The sequence below is a fragment of the Lissotriton vulgaris genome, unplaced genomic scaffold (genome assembly GCF_964263255.1).
Source record: "Lissotriton vulgaris unplaced genomic scaffold, aLisVul1.2 SCAFFOLD_8058, whole genome shotgun sequence".
Lineage (NCBI taxonomy): Eukaryota > Metazoa > Chordata > Amphibia > Caudata > Salamandridae > Lissotriton > Lissotriton vulgaris.
In genome coordinates, this window is record NW_028244726.1 from 14,875 (window position 1) to 35,479 (window position 20,605).

Here is a 20,605-nt window from a genome sequence, read left to right on the forward strand (position 1 = left end):
CCTTGTACAGAGGGGGCGGTGACTGGAATATTGAGGGTGGGCATCACATTTCCAAGAAATTAATTTCCTGCGAAACTACAATTTTTTGGGGTGAAACTCAGTACGGAAGAAGTGTTATTTGCAAAGCTGAGGAAGGAGTAAACAGATCTGAACATTCGATATGCAGTGTGAGCCCTGGAGGCAGGAAGGGTGGAAGTGCATCCACAGCATTACAGGCTGCAAGCTAATTGTTGATGGTCATTAACTTATCAGTTTGCAGCATGTGTACCTGTTTGATTTAATTAATGATTTTATTTAATTTGTATAGCTCTTGAATCACCCCCAGGGGGGTATCTCAGCGCTTGGAAGCACAGCATAGGTCATGGGTACTCACAAACGTTCTCTCAGGGGCCAAATTTACACTGTGGTTTGTGTCCGAGGGCCGCACCAGTGGGGGCGGGGTCAGTGGGGGAGGTGGCAGGGCTAGAGCAACAAAAAAAAACACAACTGACCATGAGGTTGATCACTGGTCCCTGCAGCGGACACCTTCGTCCACTGAGCCACCAGACCCGGGATACACACATCTCTTGCTCTCTCTTTGTCTCCCTCCCTCACTCTCCCTACCTCTCCCATACTCTGTTCCCCTCCCTCTGTCTTCCTCCCCCTGTCTCCCTTTCCCTCTCTCACTCCCTCCCCCCTTTCCCTCTCACTCCCTCACTGTCTCCCTTTCCCTCTCTCACTCCCTCACTCTGTCTCCCTTTCCCTCACTCACTCCCTTTCCCTCCCTTCCTTTCCCTCTCACTGTCTCCCTTTCCCCCTGTCACTCCCTCACTCTGTCACTCCTTTTCCCTCCTTTCCCTCCCTTTCCCACTCTCACTCCCTCACTCTGTCAGGGCAGTTTTCAGGAGTCTTCTGAATTTAAGATGGTCCAAACACTGTCTTAGGGCCAGCTGTAGTTGATTCCAGATGAAGGGTGCGAGAAGGACTTGCCTCCGGGTCTAGCCTTTTTTATGTTGGGGCTTTTGAGGAGCGATTGGGAGCTGGCGCGCAGAGTCCGAGCCGGGTAATAGCGGCGAAGTTTCTCTACTACATCGGGAGGGCCATTGCCCCAGATAGCTTTGTGTGTGAGACAGCAGATCTAGAATTTCACGCGCTGTCGTATTGGCAGCCAGTGTAGCTGATGAGGGAGGGGAGAGGAAGCTGATCTGGGGGGAGCATTCAGAACCGTGCAGGCGGCTGTGTTCGGTATCATTTGCAATTGGTTTAAGGAGGACTCATTTGCTGCGATCAATAGGGCGTTGCAATAGTCCAGCTTGCTTGGTATCAGGGCCTGCGTTAGGGTTTTCCTTGTTGTGTCGGGGAGATAAGTAAAAGCTTTCCTTAGTAAGCCATGGGTGTGGAAGCAGGATCAGACTGTGTGAGTAACGTGTTTCTTCATGTTTAGGGACTGTTGAAGGTGAACACAGAGGTTTTTGACTGTGGTTGCCGGGGTCGGGGTGTGCCTAGTTCTGGGGGCCACCAGGAAGGTGACCAGAGGAGGGGGCATCTCCAAAGAGCAGAACCTCAGTTTTTGCAGCGTTCAGCTGAAGGAAATTGCTTTCCATCCAGTGAGATTTCCAGCATTCCTAAAGAGAAGGTAGATTGGGCAGATTGAGAAGTTTTATTGAAAGAGAAGGTAAGCTGTTGATGCTTTTATGCCTGTGGCTGAAGGGTTACCCATGTGTGGTGTGAAATTCGCTTTTAAGTAGAACTGCAGAATGGCCATATTTCTGGTTGAATACAAGACTGCAACAGAAATATACTTACTAGAAATACCAATAAAGAATTTGCTGGATTACATTTATATTTAAAGCAGACATCTCCAACGGATAGCTCTGAATCTACTGGCAGCTCACCAATACCCTGGAAGATTGGTGGTTTGACAGTGTGAAAACACGAGTCAGGATACAGGTATCCTGAACCTATAGGACACATGGGGGGACCCCCTCATGGGCAATTGCTTTTTTTTAAAAACCTATTAAAATTTTAAGTGCTAACTTTTCTATGGTTGTGTGGGTAAAAATGAAACTAACGTCCCTGGAACCTTTGGCATTTTCAGTGGGTTGTAAAACGTTTTTTTTTTTTTTTTTTTGGGTGTAAGACATTTATTCTGTATTAAAGAGACAAATGATGTACACTGCGTCACGCCAACAACCCGGAGGCAGGCCGCTATCAGGTATACAATGCACAAGGGTCAGTAAAACAGTCCGAGGGCTATCGTCCAGCCGGAGCTGGCACTCCCAGTGATATATATAAAACAGTAGTAACGTGGTCGTGAGCAGTACAACACCTGCGCATAAGTGATCTTACTTTTCTCTCAGTGTTGCAGACATGCAGATGTATCAGGAAGCAACCAGGTCGCCTTGGAGCGAACAGCGGTCAATAACCCGCCGCGGCGGCCAGTAGGAAGGATACGTCCAGCAGCACTGTTTTCTCCCAACATACCCCCCCAACAGTCAGAAAAACTAAAACAGCAAACTGCGGTGCAAGTACATAGAATTGCTATGCAACATATCATCCGTCCTTAGGGCTGCGCGGACCTGTGCTGGAGTGTCATGAGTAAAGGCGAGTCGCGATAAGGGTGATGGTGTGGCGATTGCCACCTCCTCCACATGTAGGCGAGAGAATAAAAAAAGGGGGGGGGGAGGGAGGAAGGGGGGGAGGGGGGGGAGAGGAGGAGGATAAGTGGGGCTATTCGCCGAGGTCTGGGGCCGCAGGAGGGTCTGCGGGGATAGGGTCAGCGGCATATGCAGGGCCAATGGGGTTGCATGGCTAGGGCGTGTGACAATACAGGGCAGGTCCGCACTACCTCAGGGCTGACAAGCAACAAGCATTCAATCACGTAATGAACACAGTCAGCCCATATCATCTGAAACACCTGAATCCGGTGATCTCCCCAGGGTGTCCGAGCCCTCACGTTCTCTAGCCCACTGTATGAACGGGTCCCAGATATCAATAGGTCTGGAAGCGGTGGGCATAGTCTCCCAGTAGTGTGTCAGTTGTGTATGGCCATATGTTACATCTCTAATCCACCCCGTGAATGAGGGGAGAGCCCTCCTACCCCAATGTAGCGCGATCTGTCGTTTGGCATAGAGAAGGAGTAGGGCATGTAGCTTCCTGTCGCAGGGTTCAGTGTCTTTAACATAACCTAGCAAACCCAGGAGAGGAGTTGGTGTATCATTCCTATGCGTAATTTGATTTATGGCTGTAAAAACCTCCGACCAGTATGAATCCAGTTTGGGGCAGCTCCACGCCACGTGGAGAAAGGACGCATCTTCCCCTCCGCATTTCCAGCAGGAGGCATCTGCGCGGATGCCCATTCGGTGTAACAATGTCGGCGTGCGGTAATAGCGGTGTAGGAACTTGAAATGTATGAGCCGCAGTCGATAGTTCGGAGACAGTGCCGTGAGTTGCTTACAGCAGTACTCCCAGATGTCATCCGTTAGCTGATCAGTCAGATCCGCGGCCCATGCCTGTTTGGCCATGGCCTCAGTGATCGGTGCCTGCTCCTGCATGCAGTTATATAGTCTCGATACCAGCTTTTTGGGGGAAGGCCGTGAAAGCAGATTCTGGAGGGCGTCTAGTGTGCATGGCTCCTCTGGGAAGTGGGGTCCTATCTTTTTGCAGGATTCACGGAGGGAATGGTACAGTAGCGTGTCCGCGAAAGATTCTGGCAGGACATCCTCGTTCGTGTCCATCTCGACGAAGGTACCATCCGGATATAAATCAGCGAATGTGTGCAGCCGTTTTCCCCGGATCGTGAGGACGTCTCCCCTGGCGGTGAGACAAGGCAGCATCGGGTTACCCCGAAGGGGGATGGCCGGAGCATAAAGCAAAGAGAGACCCGCTCTCTTCTGCAGTTCACGCCAAGCCCAGCGAATCATCTCCACGGTATCCACTTCTCGCGACGGGCAGGAGACCTTACCGTATAGAGCCACTCGCAGCGGCAAAGGGGCGACCACGGCCAGTTCAACCGCCACATGCGGTTGATAGGGAGTAGGGAAGGCCCAGAAGTGCAGAAATTGCGCTTGGGCGCAGAGGGAGTAAAGCCTCAGATCAGGAGCACCGAGACCTCCTTGTCGGAGCGGTAGTGTGAGTAGGTCCCAGGAGACTCTCGCTTGCCCACCAGCCCACACCAATTTCAGCAATAGTGAGCGAACACGAGCGTGAAAGTGTGCTGTCATTGGTAGCGGTACGTTCACGAACAAATATAAGAATTTGGGGAGAACCACCATTTTTGCTAAGGCTATCCTTGCGACTAGGGAAAGGGGCAGTTTGTTCCAGACCTCAATTTTCCCCTCCAGCCAGTCTACCGCCCTCCCGAAATTTAGTGTCCACAACTCCTGCACATCCCGACTGACCCAGACTCCCAAATACTTAACAGCGTCCGTCTCCCACCTCAAAGGGTAGTCCGGAGCCGGGCGATTAGTCTCGTCCGTCAAGGGGAAGGCAACCGATTTAGACCAGTTAATGGACACTCCTGCTAGGCCCTCAAATCTCACGAATTCCCGAAGTAGTGGATTCATGTTGTCCTTGGGATTGATGATGTATAGGGTGACATCATCCGCGTATAACGAGATTAGTAAGCTCCGAGAGCTAAATCCGATGCCCCTTGCAGTGTGGTGTTGTCTTATCCGAGCCGCAAGCGGCTCCATTGCAATGGCAAAGAGGAGGGGTGACAGAGGGCATCCCTGCCTTGTCCCCCTGGAGACTCGGAAGGGCTTAGACACGAGACCGTTGACACTCACCCTAGCTCTAGGTTCCGTGTACAGTAGTTTAATCAAGGTCATGAAGTTTTGGCTAAAGCCCATCCGTTCCAAAACTTTAAACAGATAAGGCCACTCTAAGGAGTCAAATGCCTTGGTGGCGTCAAGGAACACCACCGCCGCCTGTACAGATGGATGCAAGTAGTGGAGAACAGAAAAAATGGTTCTGAGGTTATGTGATGTTGCGCGGCCCGGGATAAACCCCGACTGATCAGGGAGTGCAATCATAGGCAGCATAGGCTGCAATCGATCCGCAATTACCTTAGCGTAGATTTTAGCATCGACGTTTATCAGAGAAAGGGGCCTATAGGAATCTAGGTGTAGCTCGTCTTTATCAGGTTTAAGGAGTGTAATTATTAGGGCTTCCCGCATGGAGTCTGGTAGGGAATTCAATTCGAGGGCCTCAACAAACACTGTATGCCGTTTCGGCGCCAACTCATCCACATAGGTTTTATAGAAGGCTGTTGTCAGGCCATCTGGGCCAGGGGCTTTGTTGGCCGGCATGCTTTTTATCACCTGGGCTATGTCCTGGACCGTGACAGTGAGGTCCATGTATTGTCGGTGGTTATTGTTAAACCATACGAGAGCTATGGAATCCAAAAAGGCTTGCAAAGTGGGCGGCCCAAATGATATCAAGTCTCCGGCCAAGTGTAGAGCTCAAATGGCGAGACTGCCCAGTTTTGCTGTGTAGCTGCAGCGTGAAAGGCAAGACAGCACCAAGGCACAAAATGGCGGGCACCGGAGTTCAAGTAGTGAGGCAGTGCGGTAGTGTGCCGACTAATTAGGCTGCAGGGCCAGTAGTGCAATGGAGACCCGGGGACCCGGGCAGCAGGGAGCAGCAGCGTTCAACCGGCACACAGTTCACAACAACGGTCGGCAGCCGATATGTCAGGAGTAATGGCTTTGCGGGCGGGTTCAGGCCGGACTTCGCCCCTCCTCAGCTCCGCATTGCTTCTGCCCTATCCCTCATGTGCCGCTCACCAATGGTGTCCCTGTCTCCCAGCGAAGTCCCCGGTTCCCGGATCGCTTACCACAGCTCCGGGTGCAGACTCACGTTTAGCGCGGCGCCCCTTCTGGAGTCCCGGTCGGAGAAGGGCGGTCTTCTTTCACCGCGGTGCCCAGGATCACAGCAGTCAGTCCCCAACAACTGCGCGATCGGGACTCACCAGTGCCTCGGACGGTCACAGCTTCCTCCCCGACACAGTTATCTGCTACAGCACGGCGGGTCCCCGGGTCTCTGGAGGCCCACTCAGCCGCGGTCTGCAGTCCTCAGCGACGCCCAGAGGCCGGCACTTCCGGCCGGGAGCAGAGCGGGCGCGCAGGTCGGCCAGTGATTGGAACGCCTCCGCTCCTCAGGATCTTTGACGATGCGTCTCAGACCCGAGCCGAGTGATCCCCCAAGTTACAGGCTTCGATCTCGTGGATGTTCAGGGTCCTCACTCACCAGGAGAAGGATTAATTAAGGATTTGTCAGAGTAGCCGGCGGAGCCCACTCAGAAAGCGGCCATCTCGCTGCTCAGCTAGCCACGCCCCCCCAGTGGGTTGTAAAACTTTAATTGTGACAGACATCTGAGTAGTCAGAACAATAATTCTGGAAGGCATGGTCACTCACCATTGTGGTAACTCTCATAGAAAAAGTTGGACTGCCGATTTAACTGGCCAAGCAATTATTCAACTTGAGGCAATAGGTTCAATGTCTTCAGATATGGCTCCTAAAAATCTTACCGTTGCATACTGTTCGTACCGGGACTTGACTGTTGGGTTGTTTAGGATACTTGTAGCAGTGAGTACGCTCTCCCTTTTTATTTGTTCCTTGTAAGCCTGGAATTTTTTTTAGATAAATAAACGTTAATTTATACACATACTGCTAGTTCAACTACAATAACTTGGTTGGAACCTAGAAGAGAAGGCATTCAATGTGGACAGAAACCCTTTAGAAACTACTCTGCCACCAGGGTGTGCCAGATAAGCGTTTTTAAAAAACACCAGGGACTCTTATTAGGGAATGACCCGCAATCTCGCTCCCTCCACAAGCAAGCAATCAAACCCCACCAAGCAGGCCGTGACCTGAAACCCCCAAGGGAAAAGAGCACAGCCAAGAGACCAGGCGAGCAGATAATGTGCTTTAATGTAAGCTGGGACTCCGATGTCTGTGCTCTTTTCAGGACATGCCCTCTGAAGGACACAGATTGGTCAATGAGAGAGCCCAAGGATTTGGAAAAAAAAGAAATAGGGAGAAGAGGCCATCCAATTTCAAAGACATGCCCTTCACATTGACAAAGCCTTTATTTTGAGATACACATAATTAATATTATAACCACCACACTGCCCAATTATTTCAACTATCAAACCAATGCCAAGGTGTTGGCGATGTGAAGGTCTGTAATTGTTAATGACGTGATGGGTTGCACTGACATTCATATAGAGCCACTCACACAGACAGAGCCACCCACACACAGAGCCGACAAAAGAAGCTATCCACACAGAGCGCTACACACAGAGCGCTATGCGCCACACACAGACAGTGCGCCACACACACACACAGACAGAGCGCCACACACACACAGACAGACAGAGCGCCACACACACACAGACAGACAGACAGAGCCACACACAGAGACAGAGCCACACACACAGACAGAGCCACACACACAGACAGAGCCACACACACAGACAGAGCCACACACACAGACAGAGCCACACACACAGACAGAGCCACACACACAGACAGAGCCACACACAGAGCCACACACACAGACAGAGCCACACACAGACACATCTTCTCACCTGCACAAAGGAAAGGACAAAAATGCACACAGGCTTCGATCAAACACCTTCCAGATTAACTGCCAAGAATGCAGCAGCACGCACAGCTTCAGACCCAGCACTTACCCACCAAATACACTTCCGCCACAGAAGCAGCACTGGCTGGTGAGACTAGCCAGCCACCAGGGTAAAACCAGACAGAGCAGATGTTCTGAAGAGGCCGCTACCCACAAGACAAGGACGCCACCAATTTCCAGGACATGGCTCACCAAGACTATTAGTCAGTCAAAGCTCTAGCCTGTAGAATGGGCAATCCAAAAACCACTTGTAACCCAACCATGTCCCCATCCTCCCTCGCCCCAAAAGAATGTACAGTTAAATGAGATTGATAGGACACTTTGTAAGGCTGAAACAGGGCACATTAACTGTAATATCCAGACGCGGGTAGAAATCTAAGCTCGGAATCAGAAAGGGGGCCCTGAATACTGCAGGGGGGCTGGGGAGTTCAGCAGTCAATTACTCTCTGCCTTGAAAATAGTACTGTGCCAAAATGGCCTCTTACCCAGAGTGACTAGTACATGTCGCAGCTCAGCGCCCATCACAGAGCCATTGGCTTCTTTGTCGCAGACCCTCAGCCCCTCCACAAAGTCATCGTAGGTACCCTGGTCCTTGTTCTTCGCAATTGTCTGCAGCATGGGCAAGAACTCGTCAAAGCCAAGCTTCTTGGTGTTAAGCTCTGGGAAGGAGAGAAGAGTTCAGAGGAGCAGTCACCGGCTGCAGCAGCGTGCCAGGCTGGAGAGTACACATTAACAGTGACAATGTGATCGTCCAAGTTCCCCAAAAACCCCCTACCACCTCCAGTCAGGTTTTTGTCCCATCCCAGACTGCCAATGAATATTACTGATATGGTCCATCTAGCAACTGTGAACGAGGCAGAGATCTCCAATTCAATGTGTGGCACAGGGCAGGGTCAGAGCTGAGGGCACAGGTGTAAGAGCTGAGGGCACAGGTGTAAGAGCTGAGGGCACAGGTGTAAGAGCTGAGGGCGAAGGGGTAAGAGCTGAGGGCGAAGGGGTAAGAGCTGAGGGCAAAGGGGTAAGAGCTGAGGGCAAAGGGGTAAGAGCTGAGGGCAAAGGGGTAAGAGCTGAGGGCACAGGTAAGAGCTGAGGGTGAAAGGTGAGTAGAAATCTGGCGTGTGGGGAATGAGTAGAGCACAGGATACAGATTGCTTAGTGGGTGGGTGTGTGTGTGTATTCAAAGGATAAGAAGTATGCGCGGACTTCTGTGAGCTCCCCATTCCTATCGCAATACATAATGCCTTACATACTAGATTCACATTTTCTACAGCGTGTTCCTCCTGTCACAAATCAATATTTCAACTATTTATTAAACAATTATTGCTTGAAATAGCCTGGAGGTAGGACAGCAAACGCGCCTAATTTACGAGACGGTTTCCAGTTTCCCTTTGCTGCTGGGGGGAGAGTTGCATCATAAATACCAGAAATCATGTTTCCACAATTTAATCGCCAGTAACTCCTGAAATATTTACCAATGTTAATACCAGATCTGCCACGATTGTCACATTTTATGTAATATCCAAAATCAGATACAAGCAAGACGTCGCGTCCAAGTGAAAGAGGCCCATTAGACTCTAATGCAAGCCTAAGGTTTAGTAATAATAGCCAACGAGGATATAGTGAGCTTTTCTGACTTGCCCCCAAGGTTCAATGCACCACAGACATAATAAGCCCCTGGGTCTCATCGTAACAGACTGTGCACTCTGAAATACACCTTAAAATGTAGCTCCTTCAGATTCACCTAAGTTAATTTTCAACTGGGGTGTGCTCTGGTCCACGGATGAGTGGCGTGTGCTCAGATCCAGGGGTGAGTGGCGGGTGCTCTGGTCCAGGGGTGAGTAGCGGGTGCTCAGATCTAGGGGTGAGTAGGGGTACTCTGGTCCAGGGGGTGAGTGGCGGGTGCTCTGGTCCAGGGGTAAGTGGTGGGTGTTCTGGTCCAGGGGTGAGTGGCGGGTGCTCTGGTCCAGGGGTGAGTAGCAGGTGCTCAGATCTAGGGGTGAGTGGGGGTGTTCAGATTCAATGTTTAGTGGCGGGAGGCAGACATGGTGTAGTTGTGAGTGATTCCTGCAGAGGTCCTGTGGTGATGGCAATGTCCAGTGTAGGGGTGAATGACTGGTGCCGAGGACCAGTGCGGGGGTGAATAACATGTGCGGGGGTGCATAACGTGTGCGGGGGTGCATAACGTGTGCGGGGGTGAATGAGGGGTGATCGGGTCCAGTGTGAGTGACGGGTGCCGGGGTCCAGTGTGAGTGACGGGTGTGGAGGTCCAGTGCAGGGTGAGAGATTCAGGTTCATCCCAGCCACTCGTTCGTCTAAACCTCGCTCTCATCCAGCACCGACTCCGCATCTCACCCGCCCAGTATTACAAAATAATCCAGCGCCCACCTGTTCGTGAGCCGAAGGGGTGGCAGCGAGGGGGTGAGCTCTCTGTCCGCCATATCCCGGCTCAGGACGCCTCCGACAGACAAACACTCACTGCATCCATCACAGCAAACTTCGCCCAACCGGAAGTTGCATTCTGAAGGAATCCGAGCTCGGAGCCGGCCGGGTCTGGCTCCTCTGGAATGCGGCTCCACCGGCGCAGCCTCGGCCCAGGCCTCGGGGGGATGGATGCGGGCGGGCCACGGGCGCCTGCTCTGGGCACCAGGTTCAGGCAGAAAAGGGAAAGGCTGGTTCCGTCTGAACTCAACAGGAGGCAGTTCAGAGAGCAGCCGCTGGGCGGCGCGCCTGGCGTTTACAAGAGAGCGCCAACCTGCCAACCACTCCCAAAAGACAATGAGGCATTGCCCTGGCTGCCGTAGCCTGCCAGGGAGAAGAGCGCAGAAGAGCATGGCAGGCAGGGGGTGCACAATAATCGAGTGAAAGCCACAGACGTATGCCAGCTGCACCCTGGCCATCAGACCCCATCTCTGCCCGCCAGCGACATAATCTTCGAACTTCGCCCTCTGGTAGCAGCGCACACACCCAGTCTACCCAGCCCGTCATCATCCCAGGCTGTGCGCCTCACCCATCGGTGCCAGCTAAACGAAAACTGTTTAACCGGACCCCACATACCCTGTCGTCGGACCTACCCTCTGGTGCCAGCCACACAGCGGCGGCTGAATGGCACCGGCTAGACTTGGAACCGCATTCTCCCTTACGAGCCAATCTCTAGAGATAGATAGAGGTAGGGCGATAGATAGAGGGAGGGAGGGCGATAGATAGATAGGAGGGCGATAGATAGAAGGAGGGCAATAACAGACAGATGTCCCTTCCAATGGCTAGCCTCCATTTATGGAGCTAGCCAATGGAAGAGCAGGCGGGACAAAGCACCCATACTGCTAAACAAAAGGTTTCGCCTGCGCGATCGCTGCTGCGCAGCAGATCGCCAGGCGAAACCTAAAAACCAGAAGCTGTCTATCTAGAAACATACCTTTTTTTGACCGCATTGCCATTTGATCCAGGTTTTCTCAATTTAGGTTTTTTGCCGACAAACGCCCCTCCAACAGGTTTATTAAGCGATTGCATCATCTTTCTTTTCATCCATCTTCCAGCAGGCCCACCAAATACCAGACTTGTCTGGTATTCGACAACAATTCCAGGTCTCTGCATACCGCCATAATCCTGCAAATTGATAACATAAAATTAGCAGAGAGTATGCAGATAAGGCAAGTTACATGGTGTGCAAAAATGTGTTAACAGTTTTATAATAATGGCAGGCATAATCCAAGAACCAATGTTGGGTGGTCAAGGAATTCGTAGGCTAAGCAGCAGTTGTTGCCATTCTGGTAGGTGTAGATACTTCTTGGCTACAATTATGAAAACTGCAGTAAGGACACTGCTGTACAGGTTTTCATTTGCATTAGTGAGTTGAGAAATAAAGAAGATAAAATGCTTATAAACATGTGTGTGGGTGGGTCTGGTAGCGCGTGTGGTTTGGTTGTGTGTGGTGTGGTTGTGTGTGAGAGAACAGGGAGTTAGAGAAGGAGGCGGGGTGAAAGAACAGCAGATCAGCACAGTAAAAGAACAGGGAGTTAAAGAAGGAGGTGGGGTGGAAGAGAGCAGCAGTTCAGCACGTGAGAAGACAAGAGAACAGGGAGTTAGAGAAGGAGGCAGGGTGGAAGAGAGCAGCAGATCAGTACGTGAGAAGAGAAGAGAACAGGGCGATAGAGGGAGGGCGATAGATAAGAAAGAGAAGGAGGGCGTTAAAGTAAGGGAGGGCGATAGAGAGGAAGGGGAGGCGATAGATAGAGTGAGGGCGATAGATAGAGAGGGAGGGAGGGCAATAGAGTAAGGGAGGGCAATAGAGTAAGGGAGGGCAATAGAGTAAGGGAGGGCAATAGATTGATAGATAGATAGAGGGAGGGCGATAGAGAGGGAGGGCGATAGATAGAGAGGGAGGGCGATAGAGAGGGAGGGCGATAGAGAGGGAGTGCGATAGATAGATAGAGGGAGTGCGATAGATAGATAGAGGGAGTGCGATAGATAGATAGAGGGAGTGCGATAGATAGAGGGAGTGCGACAGATAGATAGAGGGAGTGCGAGAGATTGATCGAGGGAGGGCGATAGATAGATAGAGGGAGGGCGATAGATAGATAGAGGGAGGGCGATAGATAGAGGGAGGGCGATAGATAGATAGAGGGAGGGCGATAGATAGATAGATAGATAGAGGGAGGGCGATAGATGGATAGAGGGAGGGCAATAACAGACAGATGTCCCTTCCAATGGCTAGCCTCCATTTATGGAGCTAGCCAATGGAAGAGCAGGTGGGACTAAGCACCCATACTGCTAAACAAAAGTTTTCGCCTGCGCGAACGCTGCTGTGCAGCGGATCGCCAGGCGAAACCTCTATCCAGAAACATACCTTTTTTGACTGCATTGCCATTTGATCCAGGTTTTCTCAATTTAGTTTTTTTGCCGACAAACGCCCCTCCAATGGGTTTATTAAGCGATTGCATCATCTTTCTTTTCATCCACCTTCCAGCAGTCCCACCAAATACCAGATTTGTCTGGTAGTCGACAACAATTCCAGGTCTCTGCATACCGCCATAATCCTGCAAATTGATAACATAAAATTAGCAGAGAGTATGCAGATAAGGCAAGTTACATGGTGTAGATAGATAGAGAGAGGGAGGGCGATAGATAGATAGAGGGCGATAGACAGATAGAGAGGGAGGGCGATAGACAGAGGGAGTGCGATAGATAGAGGGATTGAGGGAGTGCGATAGATAGAGGGATTGAGGGAGTGCGAGAGATAGAGGGATTGAGGGAGTGCGAGAGATAGATTGAGGGAGGGCGATAGATAGAGGGAGGGCGATAGATAGAGGGAGGGCGACAGATAGATAGAGGGAGGGCGACAGATAGAGAGAGGGAGGGCGACAGATAGAGAGAGGGAGGGCGACAGAGAGAGGGAGGGCGACAGATAGAGAGAGGGAGGGCGACAGATAGAGAGAGGGAGGGCGATAGATAGAGAGGGAGGGCGATAGAGTAAGGGAGGGCGATAGATAGAGAGGGAGGGCGATAGATAGAGAGGGAGGGCAATAGAGTAAGGGAGGGCGATTGATAGAGAGGGAGGGCGATAGAGTAAGGGAGGGCGATTGATAGAGAGGGAGGGCGATAGATAGAGGGAGGGCGATAGATAGAGGGAGGGCGATAGATAGATAGAGAGGGAGGGCGATAGATAGAGGGAGGGCGATAGATAGATAGAGAGGGAGGGCGATAGATAGATAGAGGGTGAGGGCGATAGATAGAGAGGGAGGGCGATAGAGTAAGGGAGGGCGATAGATAGATAGAGAGGGAGGGCGATAGAGTAAGGGAGGGCGATAGATAGATAGAGAGGGAGGGCGATAGAGTAAGGGAGGGCGATTGATAGAGAGGGAGGGCGATAGATAGAGGGAGGGCGATAGATAGATAGAGAGGGAGTGCGATAGAGTAAGGGAGGGCGATAGATAGATAGAGAGGGAGGGCGATAGAGTAAGGGAGGGCGATTGATAGAGAGGGAGGGCGATAGAGTAAGGGAGGGCGATTGATAGATAGAGGGAGGGCGATAGATAGAGGGAGGGCGATAGATAGAGGGAGGGGGAGGGCGATAGATAGAGGGAGGGCGATAGAGGGAGAGGGAGGGCGATAGATAGAGGGAGGGCGATAGATAGAGAGGGAGGGCGATAGATAGAGAGGGAGGGCGATAGATAGAGAGGGAGGGCAATAGATAGATAACGGGAGGGCGATAGATAGATAGATAGATAGAGGGAGGGCGATTGATAGATAGAGGGAGGGCGATAGAGGGAGAGGGAGGGCGATAGATAGAGGGAGGGCGATAGATAGAGGGAGGGCGATAGATAGATAACGGGAGGGCGATAGATAGATAGATAGATAGATAGAGGGAGGGCGATTGATAGATAGAGGGAGGGCGATAGATAGAGGGAGGGCGATAGATAGAGGGAGGGCGATAGATAGAGGGAGGGCGATAGATAGAGAGGGAGGGCGATAGATAGAGGGAGGGCGATAGATAGAGGGAGGGCGATAGAGGGAGGGCGATAGAGGGAGGGGGAGGGCGATAGAGAGGGAGGCGATAGATAGAGAGGGAGGGCGATAGAGAGGGAGGGCGATAGAGAGGGAGGGCGATAGATAGAGAGGGAGGGCGATAGATAGAGAGGGAGGGCGATAGATAGAGGGAGGGCGATAGATAGAGGGAGGGCGATAGATAGATAGAGGGAGGGCGATAGATAGATAGAGGGAGGGCGATAGATAGAGGGAGGGCGATAGATAGAGGGAGGGCGATAGATAGAGGGAGGGCGATAGATAGAGGGAGGGCGATAGATAGAGGGAGGGCGATAGATAGAGGGAGGGCGATAGATAGAGGGAGGGCGATAGATAGAGAGGGAGGGCGATAGATAGAGAGGGAGGGCGATAGAGTAAGGGAGGGCGATAGAGTAAGGGAGGGCGATTGATAGATAGAGAGGGAAGGCGATAGAGGGAGGGCGATAGATAGAGAGGGAGGCCGATAGAGTAAGGGAGGGCGATAGATAGAGAGGGAGGGCGATAGATAGAGAGGGAGGACGATAGATAGAGAGGGAGGGCGATAGAGGGAGGGGGAGGGCGATAGATAGAGGGAGAGGAAGGGCGATAGAGGGAGAGGGAGGGCGATAGATAGAGAGGGAGGGCGATAGATAGAGAGGGAGGGCGATAGATAGAGAGGGAGGGCAATAGATAGATAACGGTAGGGCGATAGATAGATAGAGGTAGGGCGATAGATAGATAGAGGTAGGGCGATAGATAGATAGAGAGGGAGGGCGATAGAGTAAGGGAGGGCGATAGATAGATAGATAGAGAGGGAGGGCGATAGAGTAAGGGAGGGCGATTGATAGAGAGGGAGGGCGATAGAGTAAGGGAGAGCGATTGATAGATAGAGGGAGGGCGATAGATAGAGGGAGGGCGATAGATAGAGGGAGGGGGAGGGCGATAGATAGAGGGAGGGCGATAGATAGAGGGAGGGCGATAGAGGGAGAGGGAGGGCGATAGAGGGAGAGGGAGGGCGATAGATAGAGAGGGAGGGCAATAGATAGATAACGGGAGGGCGATAGATAGATAGATAGAGGGAGGGCGATTGATAGATAGAGGGAGGGCGATAGATAGATAGAGGGAGGGCGATTGATAGATAGATAGAGGGAGGGCGATTGATAGATAGAGGGAGGGCGATAGATAGATAGAGGGAGGGCGATAGATAGAAGGAGGGCGATAGATAGATAGATAGAGGGAGGGCGATAGATAGATAGAGAGGGAGGGCGATAGATAGAGGGAGGGCGATAGATAGAGGGAGGGGGAGGGTGATAGAGAGGGAGGCGATAGAGAGGGAGGGCGATAGAGAGGGAGGGCGATAGAGAGGGAGGGAGGGCGATAGATAGAGAGGGAGGGCGATAGATAGGGAGGGCGATAGATAGAGAGGGAGGGCGATAGATAGATAGAGGGAGGGCGATAGATAGATAGAGGGAGGGCGATAGATAAATAGAGGGAGGGCGATAGATAGAGGGAGGGCGATAGATAGAGGGAGGGCGATAGATAGAGGGAGGGCGATAGATAGAGGGAGGGCGATAGATAGAGAGGGAGGGCGATAGAGTAAGGGAGGGCGATTGATAGATAGAGAGGGAAGGCGATAGAGGGAGGGCGATAGATAGATAGATAGAGGGAGGGCGATAGATAGAGAGGGAGGCCGATAGAGTAAGGGAGAGCGATTGATAGGGAGGGCGATAGATAGAGAGGGAGGACGATAGATAGATAGAGAGGGAGGGCGATAGATAGAGGGAGGGCGATAGATAGAGGGAGGGGGAGGGCGATAGATAGAGGGAGAGGAAGGGCGATAGAGGGAGAGGGAGGGCGATAGAGAGGGAGGGCGATAGATAGAGAGGGAGGGCGATAGATAGAGAGGGAGGGCAATAGATAGATAACGGGAGGGCGATAGATAGATAGAGGGAGGGCGATAGATAGATAGAGGGAGGGCGATAGATAGAGGGAGGGCGATAGATAGAGGGAGGGCGATAGATAGAGGGAGGGCGATAGATAGAGAGGGAGGGCAATAGATAGATAACGGGAGGGCGATAGATAGATAGAGGGAGGGCGATAGATAGATAGAGGGAGGGCGATAGATAGATAGAGGGAGGGCGATTGATAGATAGAGGGAGGGCGATAGATAGAGAGGGAGGGCGATAGAGAGGGCGGGAGGGCGATAGATAGATAGAGAGGGAGGGCGATTGATAGAGAGGGAGGGGATAGATAGAGGGAGGGGGGATAGATAGAGGGAGGGCGATAGATAAATAGAGGGAGGGCGATAGATAGAGAGGGAGGGCGATAGAGTAAGGGAGGACGATTGATAGAGAGGGAGCGGGATAGATAAATAGAGGGAGGGCGATAGAGAGAGGACACTTATGGGACGTTTGCACACATGGTAGACGTGTGCACACATGATGGAAAGCATCGGGTGGCGGTGTGCACTGTCAAATCTTTCCATGTTGGACCTGTCCTGAGGGGTAGTGTTCGTGTGCAGGATGACGGTATGTCGAAAGTATTACAACTTGCATGTGCGTAAGTGCATGGTTTTAACTGTCCCGCATAGACAGCTGTAGTATTGTTGAGGGATGACTAGTGTTTAGTGTGCTACGAGGCTGGAATCTGGCATGACATACCAGGTGTACACACACAGTGTGCAAGCCCTCACCTACTTCGCAGAACCAGTGGCAGGCGCCTCTCGTTAGAATGTTATTATGCACATGTACACACCGTGTGTGAAATACTTAAAGTGTGCAACACCTAAAGTGTGCAAGGAGTGACTGGGATGATACATGCTGCTGGAGTTGGTGTTCCTGGTGCAGGAGGTTAGTGAGTACCACGGCATGCCACATGTACACACGCCACGCACTGCCCCTTACCTAACTCGCAGGATTAGTGGCAGGGGTGTAGTGTGCAGGGGCGGCTGAGGTGCTGCGTGCCGCTGGTGTTAGCGCCCCGTGTGCAGAAGGCGAGTGTTGCATACGCCGCACGCTGCCCCTTACCTAGCTCGCAGAACTAGTGGCAATGTGCAGTGTGTGCAAGGGGCGGCTGAGGTGGTAGTGCCCAGTGAGCAGAAGGCGCAGCCCCTTGCCTAAACAGGACCACCTTCCTTGAACTGCGATGCTTCTTTACACATGCACGAAAGCCCAGTACTAAAAAGATTGTGTCTTCGTGACATAGTCACTTGCCAACCATATGTATTACCAACCTCATAAGGAGGAAAAACAGAGCCAGCCCTAGGAGGATACCTCTGTAGGTGGCATTCGTTTTGTTGAGTTATCTTATTTGATACTTTTGTGGAATACACGCAAGGAGCCTTACTGTTTCTATCCTTTAATCCAAAAGGCAGCAATGGGGCCTTTGTATTAAAGGGTTATACATGCCTTAGGTGCTGGGAGGGAGGAGGGCTCAAGAACGGTTATAGGTGCAGAGGACACGCTTCAGAACACCTTAGCCTCCCGAGGGGGCAGAGAGTAACTTCTATTTGACATGTGTAAGCATGAACTCTGTGGTGTGGCTGCGCTGCTCATACCTGATAGGAGACCCCTTTGAGATTTTTGGACGGAGGCAGCGGCTGACACTTGACATGGAGCAACTAGAGCACTCTGTACTGGGTGGCATCAAAGCCGTTTAAATAGCATGAAGAGAGCCATGTGACCTAGAAATCTGGCCCAGGGGATGAAGGAGGAATTGGTCGTCAGGTGGTTAGATCCAGCCCACTTCTTTTGATCTTCCCTGTCTTCGTCGCATAATTACTTCTAGGTCTCCTGCTCTGCTCATGACACGTAGATTACTTGCGTTTTGTATCCTTCATGCAGGACACACATCCGGGTTTCTTCATACAACACTCCCTGCTAATTGGGCCTTTTTCTGAATTCTATAAATGTAAAGAAAAATCGAGTGAACTCATTATGCTCGAGGCCTCTGGAATGAATGAGCTACACAGGCCTGACCTCGGGCAGTCTGAGATCTGCAAGTTGGGTGAGCTTCTCACACTTGACAAGAGCTGGCTTGATGTCTGGCCTGGTATGGACTGCTCATACATACCTTGAACAGCTTCAGATAAGCTCCAGGCTCTTTAAACTACTCACGTCTGACCCAGGCTAAATTACGATTTCTGGCTTCTGTGGGCTACTTCCCCCAGATATGGGCAGCTAGAGATGTCGAAGTGTGGAGACATTTCCCTGTCTTACGCACTCCATTATCTCCTCGTTTCATGTGCTCTTGACTTTTCCTTGTTGTGGCTTTAATGCACCTTGTTGTATATTAAACCTGGGCTGCCCAGGCCTACCTGTGTCTTGAAAGCACCCTCCTTATTGCGTAATATTAGTATTCCTTGGGTGATTAGGATTCTGCAGAGAGATGCTGTTTGGGCCAGTGCCACGGATAGGACTGGCCAGGCCCCTGCCCGGAAGAACACACTCGTAATTGAGGTGTCTTCAATAATATATAAAAACCCTGCTGGGTTGTCCACATGTTATCGACCTTGGAAAGCTAAAAGCATGATTTGGCTCTCAAGGTTTGTAAACAATTAGCAGACTGGTTCCTCCTTGGTGTCTCAGCCTACCGTGCTATAGCTAAAACGACAAAATAAAAAAAATGTCACTGGTTTGGCGCCCCTTGTGACCTGGTTACACCTAAACAGTGCCTTCCCCTAGTATTCCACTTTAAAGACACTCGCGCTTCTCTTGAAGCTGACACGCCTCAAGATGGCGTCTTTACATCTTGTATGCAGAGTTGTTAGGCGTGGTAGCTCTGTGCACGCTGCAAAAAGAATATAATATGCACGTACTGCCTAAGTAGCCTTCCATCATTGTGCTGACTAGACCCGTTGATCAACTTTCCCATCTATGTTTTAGTCTGCATACTTATTGTATGGCACTCAAGGGTGGACGGGGTGATTGCTTGTTATTCTACCTCAAAACCTGGCCTTAATATATGAGACACAGTAAGCATCCTTGTCTTTTTAATCAAGTTTGTCGAACCTGACCAAATGCGTGTTTTGTATTAATTTCATCGACCTAGGTGGGAAGTGGTGCCTTGCAGGGACCCCTCATGTGTCCTGCAGGGTACACGCTGATCTATATAGCCAGCGCCTATGGATCCCGAATTATCTTACCCAGGTCTAACCTTGTAATCTTCTTGGTGGAGACTGATCTCTGCGGTAGATGCATTAACCCGCTGAGTAATAAAATAAACAAAATGTGTGGATTCTAAAGTGAGGGGCCTAGGTCGCACGATTGGTGGCAGGGGTGTAGAGTGTGCAGGGGCGGCGGGAGTGGTGCACGCCGCTAGGCGCAGTCCGCAGATAGAACGACGGCGGCATCCCCCGAGTAGGAGACACAGGTCGGGGGATGCCGTTTGGGACACACTGGAGCCTTCTCCCCTGCGTGAGGATAGGGACGCCAGCGCCACCCCAGGCCACACGCTCAGGGCAGCCGCCGCTGCGCTGCATATTGGGGCGACACTGGAGCCTTCTCCCCGGCGGACCAATTTATTAGAAAGAGGATAGGGACGCCCGCGCCACCCCAGGCCACACGCTGCCACTGGTGATTCGGTCTCTTAGCTGCCTTAGCCCGGTGCCCAGGTACCCGAGGTGTGAGGCGCAGTATCCTGGAGTGCCAGCACCTTCGCTCGCGCGCGCGGCGCCTCACTCACAGCTCCAACCCTTACAAGTTCGGCGTCTAAAGAGAGCGCGCTGACTAGAAGCTGATGAGCCAATGAATGAAGTGTTTACACATGGCAACGTAGAACAACTGATGGACTGTCAGTAAGACGACTTGTGATTTGTCTGCGACAAACTGCGCAGAAAAGCGGGAGCCTGTTCTGAGAATCATTGGGTCCCCGTGAGTGGCTGCCCCCCCTACGTCACAGGGTACAATGATTCTCAGAACCAAGCTATTATCCGTCGCTCCCCCATGGCGGTTTGCCCCCCCTACGTCACGGGGGCGGAGCCGTTCTGGCGCTTTAGTGTAGGGCGGAGCGGCCCCCTAGCGGTGTACTCCGCAGAGCGTTGCCTACATTGACAGTGCGGCCCCTTCGACCAGGTTTAACTCCCCCCATGGCCTGCTTGCGTGGTGGAGTGCTCCGGGGAAGCGGCGTACTGGTGTTGCGCCTTCTCCCGCTGCAGAGTCTGTGGAAGGCTCGGTGCACGAGGCTTCATGGCGGAGCCAGACAAGTGCAGGCGTGAGTCTTCATAATTCAAGCACGCTTCATAGCTCAGTTGGGAGAGCGTTTGACTGCAGAGCTGGAGGATCCGGGTTCAATCCCGGGTTCGGCATAGTTGCAATTTCGGCTTTTATTTTTATTTTATTTATGTATGTATTTATTTATTTATGCGATTTTATATAGCGCGGACTTTACCCGAAGGTGTCAGAGCGCTTCACTTTAGGACCAGTAATGATACAAGAGGAAACAATTGCAAATTAACAAATTACAAAAGCAAACGTTAAGTTA

At 51.7% G+C, this 20,605-nt stretch overlaps 1 protein-coding gene across 3 annotated transcripts; it reads right to left on the reverse strand.

The window, feature by feature from the left end:
- Positions 1-5,970: 5,970 nt before the first annotated feature.
- Positions 5,971-19,844, reverse strand: LOC147667156 (myosin light chain 3, skeletal muscle isoform-like). Of its 3 annotated transcripts, none has more exons than XM_086948882.1 (5): positions 19,741-19,844; positions 12,471-12,660; positions 11,040-11,230; positions 8,113-8,286; positions 5,971-6,605 (listed from the first exon to the last, which is right to left on the reverse strand). In XM_086948882.1, the coding sequence occupies exons 3-5, from the start codon at positions 11,059-11,061 to the stop codon at positions 6,484-6,486; spliced, it is 318 nt and encodes a 105-aa protein (XP_086805008.1). In that variant the 5' UTR covers positions 11,062-11,230; positions 12,471-12,660; positions 19,741-19,844; the 3' UTR covers positions 5,971-6,483. The 3 variants fall into 3 exon arrangements, with proteins under 3 accessions (XP_086805008.1, XP_086805009.1, XP_086805010.1); XM_086948883.1 differs by having other exon boundaries at positions 19,808-19,829; XM_086948884.1 differs by lacking the exons at positions 12,471-12,660; positions 19,741-19,844 and having other exon boundaries at positions 11,040-11,503.
- Between the last annotated feature and the right edge of the window lie 761 nt (positions 19,845-20,605).

What these genes read in the sequence shown, in the direction of transcription:
- LOC147667156 (XM_086948882.1), bottom strand. Translation starts at nt 11,061, where the DNA reads ATGGCAATGCGGTCAAAAAAAG. An exon ending in GGCAATGCGGTCAAAAAAAG is followed by an intron (nt 8,287 to 11,039) that starts GTATGTTTCTAG and finishes TCTCCTTCCCAG; the next exon opens with AGCTTAACACCAAGAAGCTT. An exon ending in ACATGTACTAGTCACTCTGG is followed by an intron (nt 6,606 to 8,112) that starts GTAAGAGGCCAT and finishes AAAAAATTCCAG; the next exon opens with GCTTACAAGGAACAAATAAA.